The sequence below is a fragment of the Coloeus monedula genome (genome assembly GCF_965178545.1).
Source record: "Coloeus monedula genome assembly, chromosome: Z".
NCBI classification, from domain to species: Eukaryota; Metazoa; Chordata; class Aves; order Passeriformes; family Corvidae; genus Coloeus; species Coloeus monedula.
Genome location: NC_138822.1, coordinates 67,655,985 through 67,681,619, shown reverse-complemented (window position 1 = coordinate 67,681,619; position 25,635 = coordinate 67,655,985). Strand labels below are relative to the sequence as shown.

Here is a 25,635-nt window from a genome sequence, read left to right as displayed (position 1 = left end):
CAAGAAGCTCTAATAGTGGAAAATAATGCATTTGGGTTACATTTCATTGAATGATTGGTTAGCGAGACTTAGTATAGGCCTCAGAAGATGAGCACTCATTTCTCAGCAGATGATCACTTTGTCTTTTTAGCATGGGCTGGTTTGGTTTGTTTCCCACTATGTGTAAATAGCTTAATTTACCAAGTTTACCAGAGGCTTCAGTGGGTAAATGGAGCTGGTTTTTAATAATAATAATAATAATAATAATAATATTGTTTAATTTGTTTTAAACCTTCCTCTTAAGAGAGTTAGGCAGGTCAACTAGTCAAGTAGTATGTTCATATACTGTTATTCTGAGGCCTTTATGTAAATTAAACAATGTCTTTAAAACAGTTGCATCTGTTAAACCAGCAAGGTGTAATTCCTCTCCTTCTGGCCCCCCAGATTGCTATGGATATTAAAGTAGCAAAGAGAGAATTGAAGAAAGCCAGAACCGTCCTACAAATGGATGAACTCAAATGCCGCAAGCGTGTTTTGAGAAGACTGGGGTTTGCCACGTCTTCAGATGTTATTGAGATGAAAGGACGGGTTGCTTGTGAAATCAGCAGGTAACTGGCTTCTGTGGAAACTGTTCGTTGTCATGAATACACACTTTACTGTCCTTGCTAAAATTAGTACACTATTATTTTAAAGTTTTGAGACCATTAGAAAAAGAATTCTTCAGAGTCAGTGTTCTGTGTAATAAAGGCATTACACTGATTCAAGCAGTATAAATAAAGGTAGCAACTTAAGGAAAAACACAATAGATTTTAAAATTCAAACATAGACATGAAAATGCCAAAACAATGGCTATTTTTGCGCCTAAGGTAATAGGATGTGTTTTCATTTAATGTTGCATGAGAGGAAGATCTTGATTTCTGTGGTTGACATTGAACCAGGACTGTTGGTACAATCACTCACAAACGAGTGTAACAATGTTGTCAGCAGTTGCCACGTCACTGACAGGTTTGGAATATAGTGAAATGCATCCATAGGAATCAGTGAAGTGGTGCATTTTACTATAATACATTTAGCAGGTACGTACATATTGAAACAGGTGAAAAAATCATGAATCAGACTTTAATATTTTACAGTAACTCAGATTTTGATAGAATTTTGTATTTTTAAAAGTCGCAGTGACTGCTGTACCCCTTGTCTTACAGGTAAGTTTGAAAGCTGCTACTGGTATTTGTTTGATAGCTAATTACCCTGCAAAATTTGATAGCAAGTGGGGAAGCGGAATCAGAATTTTATCTACTTCCTGACTGCCTGGAACTGTTTGAGTGACATACCTTTTTTTAAGAAAATCCTTCTTTGTTTTTCCCCCATCCTATTCATCATTTTTTTGATAAATTCCAGTATTACTGAAAACTTGGTGTTTTATCCAAATAAGTATGTTTGGATTTTGTATCTGCATCATGCACTTACTTTTATAATTCATGATTAAGTCTTTATTCCTCAAGTAAATTGAAGCAAGTTCATTCCTTTCTTCAGTATTTTGGAAGTACCCAGTCTACTCTTTTCTGAGCAGCAGCAGTACTAGTTTTCGTGCTTTTCCTAAGTTGCCTAACTCCCTGGTTCTTTCTGATCTCTTGATATTCTGTCTGATAGAAACTGACTAAATCAACTATTCATACTAACTCATATGATCTGTCAGGAGGGTTTTATTTTAGTCCATTAAGTGTTTTTAGTTTCTTTAAAATAATGTTGCAGTCTCTTATTAATTAGCATTCCCCTTAAAAAGCTAGTATTTTTGTGTGTGTGTGTCTGTATATTTGGTGTCCCTGACAGTAAAATTAAGATGCTGGTTTTTTATCCATATCCAGTTGCTTCACAAAACAGATTAATAGTTCTTAACTTTAAAATTACATTTCAGTAAGTCTTTCCTCTAAGCTTCCTTCTCTTTATTTTAGTGCTGATGAACTACTCCTGACAGAAATGATGTTCAATGGTCTCTTCAATGACTTATCTGCAGAACAGGCAACTGCACTACTCAGCTGTTTTGTGTTTCAAGAGAATGTGAGTTACTTCTTCAATTCCAGAATTTAGACATTCCTGTCTTTTAATAATACTGTTTTTAATTCAGTTGCAGAAATTGGTCGTAACAGTATGAGTCTTTGCACATTTTTTATCGCTTCCTAAGGTGTTTGACATGAACACCCACTGAACTGAGCAAAAGCATTTCAGCTTCAATGCTCAAGTCTCTTTCCTCATGCGTGACATTCCAAAGGTTGTGTTAAATTGCAGACTTCCTCATTAAATGAAGCAGTATCAATATATTCTCAGCATATGTGCTGCTATTAATACATACACCCCCCCCCCCATATCATTTAAAATGTAGAATGATTATCTCAAGAAGAGGCTTAACAATAACTGCACCCCTACACTGTGGGGTGAGGGTATCTTTAATTCTCAGATGTGTCTGTGTTACGTTACATGGTCAGTACCCTTGACCATTGATCAAAATGGCAGTAACACATGGAATTGATACCAAAAAGGCTGTTAAAATCAGACCATATATTTTTAAAAGCAATAACATGGGCATTTTATACCAGGTGTTATTTTTTTCCCACCTGCACGCTATATACAAGGTTAGTCTCACCCCAGAAAATTAGTAAAAATAACTACCATATGAAATATTTTTACAAAGAGCTAGCAGGATGTATCACTCAGGTTGATTCTAAATATGGAAAAAAACATCAGCAGCAGATGCCAATGCAGTTCATTTGTTAGTGGAAGGGATGCCAAGGTAAGCCATTGTTAATCAGAATATTGGGGTTCACTCAACAATAATACTTGAGTCCGAACAGCTAGGACATAAAGATGTTCCTGTATTTTGAAAAGCCATATTTTCATATATTGCCACTGATGCTTAAGTTATTAAAAACATTTTTTTGTAATACTCTTAAAGAAAAGCTTGAACTGTCACATAATAAATAGCAGTTCATTTGTTGGTTCCAAACTATGGTACAGCTAAATAGAATTTTGGAAGTATCCAGATAGCAGGTGCTTTTTCATGATGTTGGTATATTATGCAGAAAGATTTAGTTTCCTGGTTTAGTTTGAAGAACAAGCATTTGGGGAATTGAGTCATTTTAGTGTTGATAACAGGTTTGAGAAGTTATTAGAATAATTTAGGATGGCAGTATCACATACCAAAGTTCTGGTTTTGCATTTAATTTGGTATAGAGCAAATGTATGGGAGCACATGAGATTGTTTAATGTCTTCTTTTTCAGTCCAGTGAAATGCCAAAATTGACTGAGCAGTTGGCAGGACCACTTCGGCAAATGCAGGTAATTAGAAATCTGCCTGAGCTCAGGGTTAATGTTAACACAAGCAAAGCTCATGAGTAATGTATAATAAGTGCATAGTAAAGACTTAATTTTGGATCATCAGTGAACTCAGCTGGCACCGCATGTGGTTTTGCAATGTGTAATAACACGTTATATTGTTTGCAAGAAATCTTTATGCTAATTTAGGATATACCTCTAAAACTTTTATAAGCTTGCTTACTACACTGTACATGGTTAGTGCAGGCAGACTTCATGTAAACAGTGGTTTACTTTCTGATTCTGAATAATTTCACACTAAAAAAGGAAACCTCATTCTGTAACGCAGTACCTAATAACATGCATGTCTTTCTATCAGTTAAATACTTACTCAGGTTAAGTATATTATCAATATAAAATATTTTGTTTTAAAGGAGTGTGCAAAAAGAATTGCCAAGGTGTCAGCAGAAGCAAAACTGGAAATTGATGAAGAAAATTACTTGAATTCTTTCAGACCAAACCTAATGGATGTTGTGTATACATGGGCAAATGGAGCTAACTTCGCTCACATCTGCAAAATGACAGATGTCTTTGAAGGTAGGCTAATCAGTTGTTCTTTAGAAGGTATGAGTTGGTAATTCTACAACAGGGAATGGTAATACTGAATAACTTTATCATAAACTCAGATGTATTCAAGCATCTGTATGGCTACAATCAAGTGGGGAAGAAATTGTTTACTCTATATGTTAATTTATACTTAAGACACTTGATAATTTATAATCTTAAGATTTTTTAAAGGGATATCTCTGTATTCCAAAAACTTTCTATAAAACTCAGAAATTCTAAGCATTACAACAAACGGTAATGCTTACTTTTTCTAGTTAAAGGGGAAAAAAAATGTTCCAAATGCTTGTCATCAGGAAGTACAGCTCTTGCACTTGTCCTCATTATAGTTAAGATTTTTACTTATTTGGTATAACCAATTCCTCCTGCTGACTTAATGATGACAGAAGTGAGAAGTGGTAACCAAGTCTCTCTTTTGAATAGTTTTTCACAGCGGTGCAATGGACAGTTGAAAAGCCTAGATATAACCTGTCATGTGGATTAATTTGGTTCCTAAAATTGGAGTACTAGAAACTGGCCCTTGAGGAAGAATATTTTGTTTCCACTTTTAAAAAGTATGATGACTTAAAGCTCTGATACTTTGTAAAAACAAGCCATCCAAAGGGTTGTGAAACCAGAATGACAAGGTCAAACGAGAATGAAAAACCAGCCTATTGGAAGTTGTGAAGAACAGTAGGATGGATGCAGCAGTCTTAGAAGTCTTCCTTTTTGAAGTTGTTACTGTCAGTGCTGCCTCTCTCAAATGCTGTTTTCTTGTTTGCAAAGGCTTGCAAATTCCCTTAAAACAAGGGAATTCATGCGCATAATTTGTGCATGTAATCCAATGCACAGATCCAGGAACTTAATAAGAAAGTTGCCTTTGAGCAGCACAAATCTTGGCAGTCTTTGCTTCTGCAGTCAGCAGATTCCTCCTATTGCAATGATTATCTGAGCCTTCCATTTGCTATGGAGGCACCCTGAGTGTGTGGAACACTAAAGTAGCAGTAGCTGGCATGTTTTTACATTGACACTTGAATGTTCAGAATACACTGGGCAGTAACATTTTCCATTTACCATATTTAACATATTTCCATTTAACGTACTAAAACAGTCAGCTTTGTTCTACTCAATAGTGCCAACTCCATCAAAATTAGATCTAGTGGCCTGTTTTGAGGTCAGCTCTTGTGGCAGGGGTCAATGGATAATTCTTCCCTTAACTTTCATTGGCTGGTTTTCTGTGCCTTATCCACAAGGATGGGAAGCATTTCAGGCATCTGTTGTCGGTTATGTGTACCTCAAATGGATTGTGGTGTCACTAAATCCCAGAGTAGTTCACCTTGGTTATCCAAGTAACTATAGTGATTTCAAAGAAAATCAGAATACAAAATAAGTCTGAGTGTTTCAAGAACAAGTGTTTGCCACATAGTAGAGTAGTGTTGATTTGCTAATGCAAATACCTTGTCTTCAAGCTGAAATGTGTGTGTTGGGAAGAAATGAAAATAAGAGCAGCTTTTTAAAGCCTTTAGGGAAGAACGCAAAACTGAGTTAAGTACCCTCTCTATTAACTGCAGACCAACTCTTGCTTTGTGGAAGTATTAACAATAGTAATTTATTTTAAAATTGCAATTTTCTTTTTCTTGCACAAAAAACTATGTCTGCAGCAAGCCCAGCTATGCTGCCTGTAAACAAATACTCCCTGGAATGGCTGTCGGGGTCGGCCTTGTAAGTGGAGACGAGCAGGATCTTTGACAGCTGAGCCAGGGCATGCCACAGTGCAGCACAGCCATGCTCGGGGCAGCTGCCCACAGGTCACTTGTGTTGGTGTGTGCTCTGCGCTCAATGCTCTGTGTGGGTTTTTCCATCTTGTCATTGCAACAGGTTTTACAGACTTGCTGCTCTTACATACACTGTTCTCACTGTAGAAACTGACATGACCTAGTGAGGCCCTAGGAATGCTTTTTTAAAGAGAAGCATTACTTTATCATGTCTCACTTTCTGCTTTGTAGAATGTTCTTCTCGTATTTTTTTTTCCCCAGATATTATGCCTTAGAGGTAATATAGAAAGGTTGTACAGACCAAATCCTCTTCAGTGAGCAGGGACATCTTTCCCTAAATTTGGTTGCTCAGAGCCCCATCCAACATGACCTTGAATGTTTCCATGTATTGAAAGGTCACAATAAGGTCTCCCTGGAGCCTTCTCTTCTCTAGGCTGAACAACCCCAACTCTCTCAGCCTGTCCTCAAAGGAGACCTGTTCCATCTCTGATCATCTTGGTGGCCCTCCTCTGGACTTGCTCCAACAGGTCGATGTCCTTCCTGTGCTGGGGACCCCAGAGCTGGACGCAGCACTGCAGGTGGGGTCTCATGAGAGCAGAGGGGCAGAATCACCTCTCTTGCCCTGCTGGCCACACTGCTTTGGATGCAGCCCAGGATATAATTGGCTTTCTGGGCTGCAGGTGCACATTGATGGGTCATATACAGCCTCTCATCCAGCAGCACCCCCAAGTCCATCTAAGCAGGGCTGCTCTCAAGCCCTTCATCCTGTATTTACCCAATAACTGTTATTTTGCCTACAGTAATTTTGACTGTACAACATGCTGCTGGAGGAAATGACCAAACAGGATGGTCTTTGCTTGTGGCCAGAAGAGCAGAAGCATTCAGGGTTGTTTTGTGAAATTTGTAGCAGTGACTTGGGCTGAGCTGTGAGGAAAGTTCAGAGAGAAGATGAATGCATAATAAATCATGAATGGGTGTTGGGTTGCAGTGTAGGAGCTGTGTCAAGATGCTTGTGTGCATTATTGTAACCATGCAGTTGAGTGGTAGAGTGGTCCATGGACTCTTAAGTAGCACAGGAGTAGTAAGATGTATCACTTACTGCCTTTGCCGACTAAAGAACTAAGGCTTATAAAAAACATGACAAAATAAACCTGTGGTAGTTCATGAAGCAGCAAACTTGTGAATCCCCTAATGCTCTATGGTTTTTGAGGAAGTCTTAACAAGTACTTGAAGGAAAAAATCCACTAGGAATTACTCAACAGCCCAGAAAGTCCTATGATTAGATAGTAGTTAGAGACTATAAAGACAGTAGAAAGGACAAGCATTTGGAAACAGCTTCAAGGAAATGCCTCACAGAGAAATTTACTGTGCAAACAGAAACTAAGTTTAAGACATTTGGCTTCTAGATAAATTGAACAGGGTTGTAGAAGGAACTATTACTTTGAATAATTCAGGACCAGTTACATGATGTGGCACAAAGTTTTCCCTTGCTCTTTCATACAGGTAGCATAATTCGTTGCATGAGGCGTCTAGAAGAACTGCTTCGGCAGATGTGCCAGGCTGCAAAAGCCATTGGGAACACGGAACTGGAAAATAAGTTTGCAGAGGGTATGTATTTCACTTTCACAGGACATGAAGCAATTCTAGAAGAAGTGATGGGGGAAGGGGGCTGCACAGGTACCAAGGGGCCAAAGGTGAATAATTTTGTAATGAGAACTTCTGGTGTTGACTTCGTGGTAAACAGCACCATTGCTGTTATTTTTCCAGGTAACATCTCTGTTACAAAGTTTGACTTAAAGGGTGGATACTGACAGTTTAACTAAGTTTATGGCTAAAAATGGATGGACAATGACTTCCATTTAATACTTGTAACATGCTTGTAACTGTACTTTAAATAGTGGTTGTGGCAGTTAAGACTCTTAGACATGGATATTTTTTTCCTTAATAGGGATTACAAAAATCAAGAGAGATATCGTCTTTGCTGCAAGCCTTTACCTGTAACAGCAGATGTCTTCCAGAAACTATATTGACATGATGGAACAAATTCATCAGCGTCACATGTGGCTTCCATCTCAAGTAATTCCTTTTAATGGTGTTTACTTAAACCACAGTTGATTCAACAAGGCATGTAAAAACAGCAGTGTATGTAATATAACTTGTTACTGTTTTCAATAAAAATTTACAATTTTAATAGCTTTCTTTTAAGCAAGAGCTTGAACCAACAGAAATTTAAAGTTTAGATGTACAGTAACTGTGGTAGGTGTTACTATATACAGGTAAAGTGAGCATCCAAGAAGCAGCAGCAGTCCCTTAAAGGCATTTACTTATATTACATAATCAGACTTGTTGAAATTGTTTTCTTTCAGAGCAACAGAGGTGATGTGGGTCATTCTTCATGGTTGATGATTGCTGCCAAAGTGATTTCCATTTGTTGGAGTCTCATGTAGGGTTGTATGGGAATCTTCTTTTGGTTGAAATGTACATCCTCTCACTTTGAAGAAGTCTGACACGTATACAACCTAAGTGAACAAATTAGTGTTAAGTTCCTGCACTCATAAGTCTTTGAAACAAGGGCTCTGCAGAAGGCAGATTCTAAGATCAAAACTAATAAAAAGCTTAATCAGTTTAAAACATCAGAAAATGGCAGGGAAGTCTTGTACAAAATTCAGACATCTGTTCTTTCAATAACTTTTACTCCTTGCCCTTGACCATTTAGCCACTGATAGTTTAAGCCAAATTCAAGGCTTGTGCTAACTAACTGCTGCCTGCCTTACCAGGCACTGCTTCATTACAACAGCCATAGTTGGAGCAGCTTTAAATGAAAGCAAAATGTGCTTTCTGAGGGCCCACAATGCAAGTTTAGTTAAATTTTTTTTCTGTAATTTATGTAGAACAGAACAGGAGAGGTGGTGCTTTAGCTGGACCCAGCAGCTGTAAGGCCAGCTCTGCCTACATAGTCCTTTCCTGCAGTCCTTTAAACATACGACCTCAGTTCTTCACAGCTAGGAGACATCTCCCTGACTACAAGACAGGTGGTTGATCCAGTTCTGCAGCTCACTGTCTTCCATTGCTCCCTTCACTAAGTCTCATAGCAGATGTGCTAAGCACAGTGCTGCATGGGGTGCAATAAATGAGAAGCCTCACATGATCCCTTCCCTTCCTGCATTGTGTCTTCCCCTCCCACTGCAACCCTGAGAACTGCAGAACACTGTCCATGGCAGAAGAAAATATCTCCCACCACACTGGTAGGTGGCTGATGACCCAGCACACTGCTTTAGCCACAGGCCAGGGGAGTTTCAGCTTCCACTTAATGCCAGATTCCCTCAGTCCAATTTAGTGATCCATTTGCAGTTGCTGCACCACCATGCTCTAACCTCACCTTGCTGTTTCTGGAGAGGAACTCAGTTCTTTCAAATAAGAGTTTGGGGGTGGTGGTTGGTGCTAATGAATATTTTTAAAAATAATTTCCTGACCTTTCAACTCTTCTCTCTGTAATGCTACTTTCTACTCTTTCTTGTATTACCAAGCACCTTCTGAATCATCCAACATTCTTGACTAAACCTGTTTTCCTAATAAAAGTGTCCTCACCTCTTCAATCGCTGATGTTTCTTACTCTGAACTCCTTTTCTTAGAAAAAGAGATTGGACAAAAATGAGGGGTAGGAGTATGTGAACATGTAGCCATTTAGTAAGAGCTACTGGAGCCTATACAGTTTCCCAGAGCTGCTCCAAGATTTGTTTTGATTATTGATTGCACCTTGTAGACAGCTTTGTCTTGAACTATATACCCTTCTGACCTGAGAAAGCTGACAAAGCATTTATTTTGGATGTGGTTCTTCCCCTAAGCCTCAGTTCTTGGCAACTAAATCCTTCAGTAGACCTCAACTCGCTCCCATTGATCTGGAGTTCCTGATCTATCCCTTCCCATGGATGAATTAGCCTTGGCACTCTGGTGACAGCCAGTACAAGTGTTGCCATTAAGTCAACTGGGCCTCCTGTGACAAGTTTAGGCAAGTGTCTGTTCCCTGGGATAGCTTTATACTTATCAGTACAGCTGAGCTTCACAGGTTCCTCCTTGTGAACACATTTTTAGTACTTGGAATGCACACAGGAAAAGGTGAAGGGTTTTAGTTTCCCATCAGACTGAAAAAACACACTGTGTAAGGTGGCAAAGGCAGACACTTCGATGCTCTCCTTCAAGGCCTTTTTCCCCCGTTTACCTTGTACAGAGTCCTCTGCTGTTGTACTTGAGATTTTGAATTTGGCTAGAAGCAAAAAGTGTGATTTATACAGAGAGGCCTACACAGTTTGCAGGTACCATTTCTATCTTAATTATTTGAAAAGCTCTTGAGCAGAGACAATTTCATGTTGTCCAATGGCTAAAACTGCCACTTATCTCATTGGGCCAGAGCCTGTCTCACTCCCCAAAGTACTATTGTTTACACCCAGTTCAAGGAGTTGTTTCCCTGCTTCAGCAATTTTTGAAGCATTAGAAATACAGGTTTGCTTTCCTCTGAACACAGTCTGCAATTCTAAGGTGCTGTTCATAAAAGCAGCATTCACACACCCACCCCGTCAGGAGTTACTTACAATGAGTACAGCAACCACTGCTCCCTGGATAAGTCCTGTTAAAACATCACTCCAGTGATGCTTGTAGTCAGAAACACGTGAGAGACCCACATAGATAGATGCAGCAATGAGACCAAATTGTATAGTAGGACGTACAAGTCTTGCCCAGTCTCCTTTCATTCTTGCCTGAAGATAAAGCTGAAAGAAAAAGAAAAGTTACAAAATGCAGTAAGCACAGAAGAAGTAAAATTGTTTTGGGTCTTTTCGAAGAGTTGATTGAAATTTGCATTGAGATAATATTCACAGCTGTTCTAGGTGCTATAGCTGTACTCTCAAGGCTGCCAAGGCAGAGCTTGATAGTTTCGGTCTTTATTTTATATATAACACCATCATATTGTTTTGTTTGTACTAATGTGACAAATGAGTATTTTCATCCCAGTAATACTAGAGCCACTTAAGGCTTAAAAAGAATCCACTGGAAGTCAAACCAATATTTTACTCCTGCATGAACTAGAGGTAAGCCTTACACAAAATAGTTTACATTTACGATACATAGAGCCGACAAGTTTTTTAACTTCATTTGCAATTCTAGTCACCTTTAGTATTATCAACTTCCTGCATAGTATTGCAGCTGTAGCTAAGTACCAGAACTAACTTGATTAAATGATTGCATTTCTCAGTTGTCCATGGTGTATTTCACTGAGCTTTGTTCCTCACCCTTTTCAGCTGCGTATTAACCATGCTGCCACTCTGGTAGATATATGAAGTTCCCATGTTTCTTCCCTCCCCTCAGCTCTACTTTTGTTGTGATTATCTATGCTTTTGATGTGTTATCTCCAATTCACAGTATTTATTACTTTCCCATCTAATCAAGACCCTGCCTTTGTTTCTTCTCTAGTCTGTCTACTATCTGGCTGTCTACATCTGTCTAGCTCTCTAGTTTCTCCAAATACACTCTGTAACCATCATTGAATTTATTCTGAAACTTAATCCTAACACCAAAAAAGGTACCATAGTTACTGTATTCACTGAGAAAATAATACAGTTGGAAGTCACATTTAACATTTCAAGTATATCTTCTCAGAGACATATAGAAACTTCAGGGCAAGGACAAAACCTTAGCTGACAGTGTTGAAAAATGTAAAAACCAACACACAGTTGTCAGGCACTAAGGCAGCACACCAAACTCCTGGTAAAACCCTCCACTACCAACTTCAAAAGCCATGGCTAACTTTGAGAAGCAGTACATTTACAATGTAAATATAGGCACAGAGAACACACTGTAAATGCAGAGGTGCTACTTTCTAAAGTTAAACATTTGGGGAAAGTTTCTCTGACTAACTTACATCATAATTTTGGCAGGCTGACGTTTTCAGGTATAAATGGAGCATCAAAAACATCAACCCCATCTATAGTTTTCTTTAATAGCAAGGTCAGGGTAAAGTTGGACTCTGAAGAAGCTACACCTAAGCCTGAACTGAAAAACAATTTTTCCCCTTCAAATTGGTGGGCACTGCATATTTCTGTGGGCCTCAAATTCACCACTAGGGAAAACAGCCACTTCAAAAATTACCTGTCACACGAAGTTCTTTTAACAAAAGGTGTTTTAATGGGCTTAGTGATACTACTTCTGGATTTACCAACAGTAGACCAGAACACTACAAAGTGCCTGGTGGAGTAGAGGTAGGTCCAAGGAGTAAATGCTAGTAGTCTAAAGAGTTGGCTGATGATCTGATACTGGCTGTTCTTTGCTCTTTCTCTATTCCCACTGAAGTTTCCTGAAGGCAGTTAAAATACCTTGCTGCAATGAAGTTTTTCCCATATAAACATTTTTGGAAGTTGGCAACGGGTGTAGAAAAAAACCCAGGGCTATGCAACTGCAGATCTGTGAGAAAACAGGTTTACTTCTGAACACAAGAAGAAAATGGGGCAAGACATGCAAATGCCAACTTGGAAAGATGCCAGCCCAGTGCACTGAATGATCAATAAAGCAGTCTTTGCCCTTACGCAGCAGGTATTCAAATTCCTTCTGCTTTACAAAGCATCAAAGAAACTTGGATTTGACATTGATGTGAAAGCTTGACTTCTGTACTGTGAGAGTTATCTCCTGTCATAGAGGGGATCTGCAGCTGTTCCATCAGCTGCAGGGCACAAGCAGTTGGCTATAGACTTCACCAATTCTAGATGATTCTTTACACCATCAGTTCCTGTATCTGTACAGGAAATGACCAAACGCCTTCTTGCACCTCATACCAGCAAATAGATTTACATTGTTCTAAAACTAGGTGTGAGAAGGGTGAGAAGTGATACCACAGATAAGTGTTAGGCTGACTGTTCACAGCTGTGTTTAATTTCAGAAGTAGCAGCTGTCATTCTGGTTACAATAGGTTTGGGGGTTTTTTTTGTTGTTGGTTTTTGTTAAATTTAACGTAATTGTTAATTTAAAGCAATTGTTAATAATTAAGTAATTGGGTTTTTTTTTTGTTAAATTTAAAATAATCTGCTGCAATAGCAGATACCGTGTTATTTTTAAGCAAGTAACTTCAGACTGACACTGCTTCTTTTAATACGCTGAGTTGTGCTCCCATCAAGCTTCTACCCACTACTGTGACTTGCTCTTATAAAGACAATAGCAACATGTCTGCCTGCAACAGGCCATCAGGTCCACACAGGAAAATAAAGCAGCCAAGGAGAGGAGGAGCTTTTGCTGATGATTCATTAAATGTAAATCAAGGTTAATACTGGCAGTAATCCCAATTTACATTTATACAGTATTAGCCTTTATGTAGCATTAAATGCACAATATGGAGGTGTCCTAGCCCCACACTGCTCTAACTCTTGCTACTATTTTGACCCTGTTGACTAAGAGGGCAATGGCTTCAGGCTGTTTACAGAACCTCCTTCACAGCATACCTCAGGTTCCTTTGCTCCTCTTTGAAGTCATTTACAGGACAGCCTTAGAGAAGGAAAACAGAAGCAAATCCCTGTTTCCCCACCCAAGCCTCTTTGCTAGAAAGGAATAAGCTTTATAAATAAAACTTGTAATTTATAGAAGCCACAGGAACTTTAGGAAATGTCATCTGGTTAATACTACTGAAATGCCTGCCACCAGCTTTTCACATGTTGCTGAGAAACAAATTTGTGAGCCTATGAACACCGCAGGAGTGTCCCAAGCCGCTCTGATAGTGAGTGACTTGCTTCTATCAGCATTTACCATGCCAGCTTCCCTCCACACTGTTCTAAGCAGTCTGATCCTTCAGCAGTTGTCATTCAGCTATGCTCTATTGCTCTCTACTCCCCTACCCTGCTGTTTCTTGTGTTTGCTTCGTTCATTCTTCTTAAAAGTGCAGAGATTTCATAAAGTCTTCTTTTTAATGGGATTAAATAATCTCCAGGGTTTTTTTCCCCTGCTAGCTTACTCTGTAATGAAAATATGTTCTCTATGCCACACACATCCTGAACACAAATTTCTTCTTAATCTATGGTCTGGTACTTCATTTCTAAAAATTCACACAAGCCATGAAGAGAAACTCACAGCTACTTTGTGGCTTCTTGCAAGAAGCCACAGACATGAATGGAAGGGTCTCTGCTACTGGAGAATTATTTACTACTCAACATTTCTAGCATGCCTTTTGAGTGTTTGCTCTTTCACCAGAGCAGTATTAATTTACATAAACACATGCCTACCAAATTTTGAAGTACAGTGACTTATATGGACTAGATAGACTGACTTCTGGAGGTGCAACCATGTGACTTCACAAGGAAATTTCCTAACAGCTAACATATTGCATCTCCACTTTAAGGGCACAAAATTCTTTCAAGATTTACCAAAACCTACTCACTTCACCAACCAAGATCATATTTCAGATATTTAATTTCAATACTTAAAACTCCCTGGTTATTTTTCATTCAATACCTTCTCCAATTATACAAAAATTCTGTACTGCAAAATAATTTTGCCTGTTAAGGTATGGAAATCCTCCTGCACTTGTTCAAGAATGGAAGTCAAAAGGAAGAAATTTGGAGGGGGGGATTGTGGTGGTGTTCCCCAACCAAGTAATACTACTACTTGTACCAGTTGATTTGTTCTGTTAAGTTTCAAAAATGGATTTTCTCCTGATACAAAAAGGCCCCAGTAACTGGATTTCCTATAGGTGTCCTGTCCTAAAGAACAGAAGCAAGGCACATCTTCCCTTTAGAGATACACATATTTTCACTCTTATTTCTGTCTCTCCAACCCTAACAGACTCCGCATCATGAACTTAAGAGCAGAACAGTGACAAAGTTTCCAAGAGAGAAAACTCCCGTGACACAGAGAAATGAGAACACTTCTCAGTTTGCCCAAGTACAAGTGCTAAGAGTTTGGAGATGAAACAAAGGTGCAGAAAAGTCAGTTCTCAGGAAATAAATCCCTACTTTGAGAGACCTTAGTAGTCAATACAAGTTTTAGAAGCAAGCAAGTAAGTGGCATTTACTTTACTTAGCTTAGCATTTACCATTAGTCATGTTTTACTTTGGTTTATGATATCTGCTGGAGCACTAAGGAAGAGCCCTATGGCATTACTGTTCTAGGAGGCACAAAATACTGCTGTGGTTATAGTTCATATTTGGATCCATTATTGGCTACCGTTAGGAAAGCTCATACTTCAAAGCAAGTCTGCTGACCCAAAAAGTCCCAAGAGCCACAAACCATAAGGATTCTTCCAAACCAAGAAGCTCTGAATTAGGAATGCTTAAGCACACTCAAGTCCATGTATACAAGTATGTGGTTTGCTTTGGGATTTCAGAGGTGGAGGGAGTAGTTATGGAGCTACTGTGTATACGTGGTTTTGTTAATGAGGCAGGGGTGGAAGGAAAGGAAAGCACAGGAGGCACCAGTATTTTGAAGTCTTCAGAAAAACAGTCTTTGCATAACTAATATGAAAAGATGGGGCAAAACTTTTCAGGAGACCTGGGATTAGGCATTAACAGCTGAGAATCCAGGCACATCTGTAAAATAGGAAAATTCCATTTCTACAGATATCCCAAGGACATCCTTACAGGAGACAACACCCCCTCTCCTAAGACCGTAAAATCTTCTATTAGGAAGTTGGGCAGATGCATAGAGTGCCAAAGTAACTGTTCACCCTTCAACTACAGTAAATACACACTGTTGCCTTTCCTTGAGGAGATGGCAGTGCAGTAGCCACAGTACTACACACTTGCACAAGGCACAGTTTGCATGTTTGATAAAAGCAAAAAATATTAAAATATGAAAATATGATCCTCCAAGAGAATGAGCAAGCTGAGACATTCAGGCTAGATTCTTGCATAATGTTATAAACCAACTGAAAACAAATGTTTACACAGGTAAGTGATCTGCCATCCCTGTTCCGGTCCCGTTCAACAATCCAGACACCTCTGCCCTGCTCAGACTAGGCAACAGCAGAGAGAAAGGCTCCCTTCAGAGATTTTTGAAGCTTTCTCTTACATCTGTAAATGTTTGTAGAATAGCTCTTCCCTTTCTGCTTGTTATGGGAAACTTGAGAGATGCTGTCATATGAAAACTTGTTTGTATAAATGCTATTACCCAAATAGCTGTGTATGAAAGTTATTCATCATATTTCAGCTAGGACAAACTCTGGAATTCAAGGAAATAAATCCAGTAAACAGTTTAAAAATTGCAGCTCTGAGCACAAAAGAGCCACAAGATGTGCTGAGAAATAACCTGTCATATACAATCTTACATTTATGCAAATATTACATACAAGTGCAACAGCTTATTTTATACCTGGAAGCACTGTATCTGTGGATAAATACAGAGATATAGGCATCAGCCAACAAGACACTGCCTGCAAACCAGAAATATGGATAATGTCTCTCCCATGTACTTTTAAGCACAGCAGGTTCACATCCAAACAGAAAACTGTATTATGAAAGGAATACAGAGCTGTAGAAGAATTAATGAGTCACTCATGAGCTGGGCTTCTCAAAAAAATATTTAAAATAATAATAAAAAAGCAACTTAGACTTCCATGTCTGTCAATGAATTTTGCCTTTTTAATGAGATCACCTCCTTTTCTTAAACACATATTTATGATCCCTGGTAAATCTGCATTATTTGATGTTCTTTATTTTTATTTTTATTTTGATTGGGCAGAAAATAAAGAAAGAAAGAAGCAATTGTCCAGAATTAGTTCTTCCCCTTCCAGTGAAGGAAAAGAATATAGGTCTGAAGTTACTCCAATGTGGGAGTATATCAGAGCTGCTGTTCAAACAGATGGCAGATCCATATTGTTCCGAGCATATCTGATTCCCCTGTGTCAGCTCTGATGTTTGAACGGCCCTACAAGGAACTGATCTATTGGAGAGCTGAACTGGGGGGTGGGGAGGGAAATGACTGAACTAGGGAGAAAAGGCAGAATATCTCCCAGTCTGGGCTCTTTAAGATAGCTGTGTACTGTTGCCAAAGGCAATTGATGTGCAAGAGCTGCCTCCTAAGCAATGGGGATAAAGTCCCCATTGTTACTAATAACAGCTCGACTTTCAATTCAATATCAAAAGTATTATCAATCTGTCCTAAACAAATACTACTTGTCTAGTGAGCAATGGGTTTTTTGGGTTTTAATCCTCCTGCTTCAACTTGGCAGTAAGTACATTGCCAAAATAATTTCGTTTTGACGTTATTTTTACCATAGAGCAGGATAAACAATAAGAACATTTTATTCCATTGCAAATTGGAATACAACACTTACTCTTTTCTGATGGAAAAACCCCTTGAAATTAGTATTTTAGCCTTTACTAGAAGAAGTAAAGCACTGCAACCTATTGCTTTCAGTTCAGTCCTACAGGAGCCAGTTTGTAATACTGGCATTACTACTGCTGGCCCTAACTTCCAAGCAAACCACAGAGAAATAATTTTTCTTATTTGCTTACTATAAAAAGTCTAAATACCAATGTTAAAAGAATATGAGGAGCACATACAAACAGAAGTGCAAGTGCTTCCATACTTGAGCCATGCAGCATGACCAGTTACCCTGTATTTTTTTAGCTCTGCTGAAAGTAATATACTTGATACTACACACAGCTACAGCCAAACAAAGCATTTTCAGTAACAAATGTCTTTTCATTAGTTTTAGAAGACCAGTAGTCCTCAACTTTCATGTGGGCAGGAACACATTCAAGACTGTTCTGTAGCTCTAGTCAATAGCATTTGGGAACATGAAGAAGTAGGTGCTGTGTAAACAGACATACCTAAAATACTGTGTTAAAGACTGTTGTTTGAGTACTGTTTCACTCAACCTCCAATCCCAACATAAACAATTAAAATCAGAGTTTGAGAGCAGAGCTTGACTGGCACATTTGGGAGCATGAATACCAAAAGCAGCCTAAAGCCTGCTTTCACTATCCTATGATCTCTCTGCAAAAGAACGCTGTCAATCCCGGCCACTGAAACACCAGTCCTCATCTGTAATTCCATGTGTCCTTGGATACATAAAATGTTCCCAATGGCTTGTAGGAGAGCCACTCAAGTTACATTGTGCAACACTCATCATCCCTTTTCATCCCAAGTCTAAGCAGCACAAACACGTTGCCATCCCCAGAATAGCAGCGCCTCTTGGCTGTGTTTGTGCAGCCCTATTCTTCATCCTGGGATAGGTGCCAGCAGGGAAGTGCCCAGGCCAGCTACAGCCAAGACTGATTCTGTTACAGCAACATAATCTTCAGGGCCACACCCATTTCTGCCAACTGCCAACAGTTGTGGTGGATCTTTCTTGCTACTGATGGCAGCATGCATTTGGCATTTTAATTTACAATAGCTTTTAAACATACTTAGATGGAAAAGTCAAAGCAAAAACTACCTGCAGCATCTCCCCCTCCAGGGGGGCAAGGGGCTAGTTTCATCACATGGAGACACAGCTAGGAGAAGTGTTCCACTACACTTGCCCTCCCATTCTCCAAGCCAAGATTAAATAGTTTTGTTGGTACAGGAGAGGCCATGCCAGCTGTTTAACTATGAAAAAAAGGAGCATCATGGGGAGAGGACAACAGAGACAATTCAAGATCCAGCATCTGTTATTAGGTCACTGGGTTCCCACATACTGTTGAGGTCAAACTCCATCTAGTTTCCACACAAAGCTGCTGTTGGCAGAAGCTCTTATCCCAGAGATAACAGCTCTGCTTGGACCCTAACTAACCCATCTAGCTCTGCCAAATGAGTCTCAAAATACACTCTCCACCATAGCTTCCTAGACTGACAGTCTGCAAGCAGGTTTTTTTCTGGGGCTTCACTCATTTTATGTACCAACAAGTTAGAAAATAGAGAAAACTGTAACTTTTACCTGGAACTGGGCTGAAAACCCAAGCTTTGAACTTGTCTAGCTAGACACAACAGCTTTTTTACAGGTGCAATGATCTCTGTGGTGCAAGAACAAGTGATGTATACTGCTGCTTATTTAAACAGATGGATAGTATAACTATTTAACATTCCCATGCAAAAAACAGTTAAGGTAGAGAATTTGATGACTAATACAGTGAATGGTGTTTCCATGTGTGGCCCCTGCTATGAGATGGGACATGCAGCACAGGATTATGTTGGAAATAGCAGTTTTTTCTCCTGAAACCAGCAAAGCCATGCAGTCAGGACTCAGATAATTTTGGCAATCTCCTGTAAGCAGAAGAAAGGAATACTCCTCAGCATAATTCAGACTCTTGAAGTAATCCAAACGGCTGCCAAGTAAAAAATGCCATAGAATCACAGAATTGTTTAGGTTGGAAAACACCCTTGAGATCATTCGAGTTCAGCTGTTAACTCAGCACTGCCAAGCCCACCACTTATCTATGTCCCCAGCTGCCACTCCCACACATCTTTTAACTACCTCCAGGGATGGCAATTCCACCACTTCCCTGGGGTAGCCTGGTCCAATACCTGACAATCCTTTCCAAGAAGCAGCTTTTCCCAATATCCAATCTAAGCCTCCCTTGGCACAACTTGAGGCCATTTACTCTCATCCTATTGCTTGGTGCCTAGGAGAAGAGACCAACCCCCATCTGGCTACTGCCTCCTTTGAGGCAGTTGTAGAGAGTGATAAAGTCACTCCTGAGCCTCTTTTTTCTTTAGGCTGAACTCCCACCACCCTCAGATGTTCCTCCCAGGACTGGCTGTCTACAGAGTCATGGATTCACCTGACACAGCACATGCATTCAGCAGGTAACATTTAAGAGCGCACTTTCTTCACTACACACACACACACATCAGACTCCTCCAACCTCTCCAGAAAGCAGCATGCTAGTGTCTGGTTATGATTAACAGTGCCTCTGAGTAAAGCCACATGTTAACAGCCTGTCCTGCTGATGACTCAGCCTGTGGCTGCAGGACGTGTGCAGGGCGCAGATGAAGCCAACATCAGAGTTCAGCAAAAGAACAAGCCATCAAGGGCCGCAGGTCTGGCTTGGAGCCAGAAGCAGCACTCTGCCATGCGGGCAAGCATGTGTGCATCTTTTCCTCACCTTCCTTCACTAACTGTCGTTTTGAAGACATCTGCACTCAATTTGGGTTCTTGGTATGCAGTAAGGCTGTGTTAATCAGCAAGACAAAAACATACCACACAGGAGCCATTAACCTTCTTCAGGTGTCCCTACAATGGCCTCATGGCAGTTTCTAGATGATTAATTTTATTATCGGACAGAAGGAAGTAGAAGTCTAATCCCCACAAAGCCTCCTATTTTTACTGGGAAATATAGCTCAGCCAGAGACAAGAAACAGGTGCAGGAACACACAGGGCTCTGGGAACTCATTGACTAATTATAGAAAAACAAACTGATCTCCAATGAAACACTTCCTGTTCAAATGTTGTCATAGAAGAGTTAAAGGCATTTGTACCCCCTCTAGTCTGAGTATGCTACTAAGCAAAGCCATGTTTTGCAGTAACTACAGAACTGAATGAACACAAGGACGGCTCTGAGCACAGCAAGTGTCTGAACCAGGACAGACACAAGGCCAGGATTTACGGTATTTTGAAGTGGCTTGCATAGGAGGTGTTTGATTTGCACTTGACTTGCCACCTGTCCATGCAGGAGGTTGCCAAGAATGAAACTCATACACACAAAGCCCCAAGACAGCTAAGGTTCATAATTTCATCTTCAAGAACTTTCCAGACAAGCTCTTTTGCATGGATTCAAAAAAATATGCTACAGGCACTCCAGAAAGCATTACTCAAGCCACATGAAGTTAGTAACTTCAAAATAAAGAATTCTTTACTTTCTTGCCAAAGGCTGAATTTTTTCCAAGCCTAGTAGGTTAACTAAACAAGGTTTCAAGTTGAGTCTGTTCAGGACATTCTACTATCTTGTGTTCATCTAGAGAGTTGTATTATCTAGTGTGACCTATTACCTTTTATTCAGTTATTGAGTTGAGAATTCCTTCTGACCACCACCGTTCACCCAGGCTGCAGCAGAATGCTCCTTACACACATGGGACAGAGGTAAAAGCTCAGGCAGCTTCAGATCCCTGACAGATGACTGTAATCCAGTCAGTCTAAATTACAAACAATACATATTGCTACACACTACACCAAGGTTTTTCTTATCTCTAGGTCTGTCCTTGTGTGAGGTGTCAATATCACATTATCATGCTGCTCAACAAAACCACATGAGAAGATGTTGGATGAGAAGGGTCTGACTGAACCCAGAGGGGCAAACCTATATTAGGGTGCTCTCTGTATAGCAGTAATTGCTTCACTGTACTATGGAAAGAGTAGGTTTGGGTTTGAAGTGCTATTAGAAGTGGACCCATAAAATTTTGGAGACAGCCAGTCATAATGAGCAAAGACACTTTATTACTTATTTTCAAAAACCCAAACAGCTGACAGGAAGTCATACCATATTCTAGTCAAACCCAGGACATAAAGCTTTTATGAACTCTTTGTATTTACGTTAGATAAGACCAGTTAGCAGGGGAGAGGAACCAAACAGGTTTAGCCATAAAAAACCTGCATGACAGACCAAAACTCAACACAAAGCTTCTGAAATAGCTTTATTTTAAAATAAAGCTAAAAAAATACCTACATCATACTGAAGAGCCACCCCTTTTGTGTGTGTGTAGTTGTAGGGGTTTTTGATTAATTTGAACAATCAGTCCACTCACTGTGGATGTTATACTATTGCCAAGAGAGTGAAAAAATTAAAAATGCAACCAAGACAAGAAAGCAAATTGAGGTCTGTAAAGATCATGGAATGTACATGTGTTAGCAACTTATGTCCACTACTAGAGCTTAATATTACAACAATATTACATTAACAACAAAATTCCATAAAGTTGTTAATGTCTTCTGTATTACTACTTAGCAGGAGAACAACAAAATCAGTCTTTCATGTTACAAAGCTTATGCTAAGAGTGAAGATAATTTGTCCTAGATGACTTGGAACAATTTCAACTAAAATATATTAATCCGCAACTGAAGCATTTCCGAATTGATCTTACCACTAATATTTACTGTCCCCTTGCTTTCCTCACTCTCTCCTCTCTGTCCCTAAAAAATAGGGAAACATAGAAAGGAATTTGAAAATTCAAGCTGATCTGCTGTTTTGTGCTTACGGCCCCAGCTGCACTTGATCAGTGTTTAAGGGTCTTGTTTGCTTTATTTTAAAATAGGCTTTGCACATTTCATTAAATCAGACATATTTTATTATGGCTTTTTATAAGGCTTATAAATTTAAACTATTATAAACCTTATACATTTTATAAGGTTTATGATACTTTAAATGTAACTAAATTTAAGTAGCATCTTCTTTTCAAAACCCACTTGTCACTAGGTTCATTTTAGACACGACACACAAGTCAAGTACCATATTAAGTATTCTTAGGCATACTGAACATCATTCTACTTCTTGTCCCAGTATCACCACCCTTACAACTCCTGTTGAAAAATCTTTAACTGTACCAGACAAGCACCCTACAAAAGCAATGTCCCTCCTGCAAAGCAGCCAAGTAAGTATTCAATTTTTGTACTGGGTAGCTAACAGATCTTTTGTTGTCACTTAGATGGAAAGAGCATACTTACTGCTAAGAAGAGCATGCAGTACATGGAGAATGAAGAATGGCCAGAATAAAATGATAGTCTGGAAGAGAAAAGATCAGACATCATCAGTTTTCTTTTACAACATTAAGTCCGCAGTGATACTAATTTATATTATACAAGTAAACTGGTAAAATGCAAACATGTCCATACTACTCTTCAAGGAGGCTCTCTAGGCACATTACACACATCTGAAAACAGCTTTTGACAAACAGTACAGACTTCACTACTTAGTAGTTATCCTTTACCAGAGTTAAGTTGATCTCCACATCAAGCAGTAACTACTAGACCTTTGACTGAAGTTTGAACAGCAAGGGAACACATCTTCAAAGAGACAAATCAAGTGTCCTTTAATAATTCATCTCGAAAAATGCCAGAATACTTTAAATATAATTACTTCTTAAAATTCCTTGTCTTATAGTACATGGATGAATACAAATTACATTAACCACCCCAAACCAATTACTTGCATTTAGTCCCCATCAAGAGGCAGTAGTTAACAACTCATATCTAGTAGTTTATATTACATATGTACATACCTTTGTAAAATGTATGATTCACGAAGACCCTGATCATTTATCACTGAAGGGTAGGGGAAAAGGCAGGAATGCCATTTATTAGCTAGCCAACTACAAAAGATAACACCTCATCTAATATTTTTAGAAGTTATTCATACTTGGTGGTCTCATTTAAAGTGTCAACACTGCCTTCAACTCCCAAAGGCTTCTATCAGGTCCAGGCTGATGGGACTTGACAGTTGACACTGACAGTCCAGGATTCCTTTGGCCAGGTCCTCCCCTTCACAGCTGGTTTTGTGAGGAGCCACAGCTATAAAATAAATGCCACCCACCTCTTCCAGAAGAGAAGGCAAAATGGAAAGATACTTCTAATTTAGTCTTAAGCAGGGAGATGAAAGAATTCCTTTTTTCCATTTTGTGCACAGAGCCTTGTAACAGTGCTACTTCACAGGCCACCAGCCAGGTCTCCATGCAATTTAACTACACAAACAGAACACTCCTCCCTCAGCAGTGTGGCATACACAAACGAGGCCAGCTTAATAAAGTTTCATAGCTCACCAGACTGACCTTTACCATATCCAGCAGGTTCCTTGTCTTGGTGCCTCTGCCAGGCAGAGACCCCGAGGCCAGGGAAATTCCTGGTCAAATACATTTCTACTCTTTGGACTAGGAGTAATGAAGGCAGCTCTGAAGTACAGCAAGATGAGGTTAAACACACCGTACTCAAATGCCACAAACAAGGCAATGAAACAGTCTCGTGCACAAGTGAAACTGCAAAACTTCCTGAAATAATTTGCACATATAACATTTAGAAACTGCATCAGAAAAAGCCTACATAGGTTTATTCCAGAGGTTTTAGAGATTTTGGTTTATGATTGATTTAAAACACTGGCAATAGCTTTTGGTTTCAGAGGTACTAAATAGGCATTCTAAAATAAGAATCAGTTTCACCAACTGATATTTTCCAATTAACTTCTTAAAAAGAAGAACTTAATTGACAATGTACTATCTTCAGATGTTTAAAGTTCAAAACCATTAAGATTACACTGTAGCTAGACATTCCTTTTCCACTCTTGTACTCTAACACTTAACATGTTTGAAGCGCAGGGCTCTTCAAGACGCTCGTTGATTGGTTTTCCTAGTGGACTTTTGCCCAGAAATGTTATCTCAGAACGCAAAGTATGCTGTTCTACAGAAGATGCAGAATAAGGAATTCCTGGCTCCAATGACAATATTTTATCCAATAGCTCTGGAGCTGTTCCTGTTGGCCATAAGATGACATTTCCCACATTATTGAAAGCAACCCATTGCCAACTGAAGGAGTTTAGAAGACAAGTGAGTGATAAAAGGAAAAAAATACCATTCTTTTAAGTTTATTTTGGAATTCCTTTACCCTTTTAAAAGCATTGTTGACTACTGGTCTTTTTTGTTTCAGGGAAGTATTGGCCTAAGATAACTTTAAGAATGCCTTGTTTCAGGTTGAAGATTATGAATTTTGAATCTGAAAATATTGTGCTTAGCACCTGAAGTATTGCCGGAAATACAACTGGGATAAAGTACTGATCCAACCCGCACATTGTGCGATCCCAGTGAAATTTCTTTGGCAATACTGCTGTCTCTAGACCTCTTTAAAAAACAGCCATTAAAAAAATAATCTTATAATCCTTTCAAACACTAAGATTGACAATGAAAAAGTTTCCCAACAATTCATCAGCACATAAATAATGTCTTCCCAAAGCCAGGAGAATGTCATGTCTATCAGATCAGCTAAACACTTGTACAGCCCAGGCTTCTTTGTGATCCTACTGCAAGTCCTGGTTTGCCATGAGCCGCCAGTAAAATGGTACAGACAACTCTCCAAATCCCTACCTTTCACCAGTGAAAGAAAGGCTACATTATCCCAATAAGAATTCACACAGCAGATTCCAAAACTTCCTTTTCAAAATAGTATTAGAACATTCAGTGAGACTGAAGTATCATGAAATAGAGCTGGTAAGTGCAAAATCTTGATCTGATTGTTACCAAAATGGCCAATTCTGACATTAAAAAACCAGCTTTTCAAGGTTCATGTCTTTCTGTCCATCAATACCTACCTCACAGACCTCCTCCTATGTCAGGAGCAGGGCTTCATTTTAACAGGAAAAAAAGCATAACCTTTAATTACTTCCATTTGGACAATATACTATTCCCAAGTTAGAAGAATGCCTTAAGTAGTAACATAAAACCAGCTTCAGGTCTCAGTTGAGGTCTAAAGTATACTCATAGTTTCCAAGGTACACAGTAGAGCTGGACATCATAAAAAGGTCTTAAACCAAGGTAATTTAAGGGCTGTTTAGCTTTCTTGAAACTTAGTTTTGCCATTAATTTCACATGGTTTCCAATAAAGACAAAAGTAAAGACAACAGTTTTTAAAAAGGTTGCCATAAGATTGACTACAATTTATCACTATGGTTTATTACTGTAAGTCTGCATTTTTAAAAAATACCTGGAAAAATAATCAAAGTACAAACAATCCCTATAAAAAGCATATCAGCTCAACCACTTTGTTATTTTAGCCAAGATTTCTAAGCCCAGATAAGCAAGACTAAGAGAGATTGCCTTGCAGGACTTGACACTGAGAACCTTCTATTACTTTCAGTGAACAAGGCCAGCTTAGCATAGGGAGCAGAGCTGAAAGGTCATGTTTCTTTACGTAGTAGAAAAATGGAACACAGCACACAGCACATAAAAGGATCCTTTTTCTTGGACTGTGACTTACAAGAAAGAGCATGTTTTAAGAAGTAAGTTCTGCTTGGTAGTATTTTGTAGAGTGAATGATTTCTTAAGT

The 25,635-nt window shown here is 39.1% G+C and overlaps 2 protein-coding genes across 4 annotated transcripts in view; one reads left to right on the top strand and one right to left on the bottom strand.

The window, feature by feature from the left end:
- Positions 1-7,749, top strand: part of MTREX (Mtr4 exosome RNA helicase) — a 41,965-nt gene extending 34,216 nt beyond the window's left edge. The window contains exons 22-27 of one of the 2 annotated variants that reach the window (XM_082301793.1): positions 424-587; positions 1,932-2,037; positions 3,256-3,312; positions 3,723-3,885; positions 7,170-7,274; positions 7,615-7,749. In XM_082301793.1, coding sequence (XP_082157919.1) covers positions 424-587; positions 1,932-2,037; positions 3,256-3,312; positions 3,723-3,885; positions 7,170-7,274; positions 7,615-7,667 — 648 coding nt within the window. In that variant the 3' untranslated portion in view covers positions 7,668-7,749. The other variant, XM_082301794.1, reaches the window with a different exon arrangement.
- PLPP1 (phospholipid phosphatase 1) overlaps positions 7,732-25,635 on the bottom strand; it is a 62,228-nt gene continuing 44,324 nt past the window's right edge. For both annotated transcript variants that reach the window (XM_082301795.1, XM_082301796.1), the window contains exons 4-6: positions 22,276-22,333; positions 10,256-10,432; positions 7,732-8,185 (exon numbers count right to left, since the gene is read on the bottom strand). In XM_082301795.1, coding sequence (XP_082157921.1) covers positions 8,060-8,185; positions 10,256-10,432; positions 22,276-22,333 — 361 coding nt within the window. In that variant the 3' untranslated portion in view covers positions 7,732-8,059. The remainder of the gene's footprint in view (positions 8,186-10,255; positions 10,433-22,275; positions 22,334-25,635) is intronic.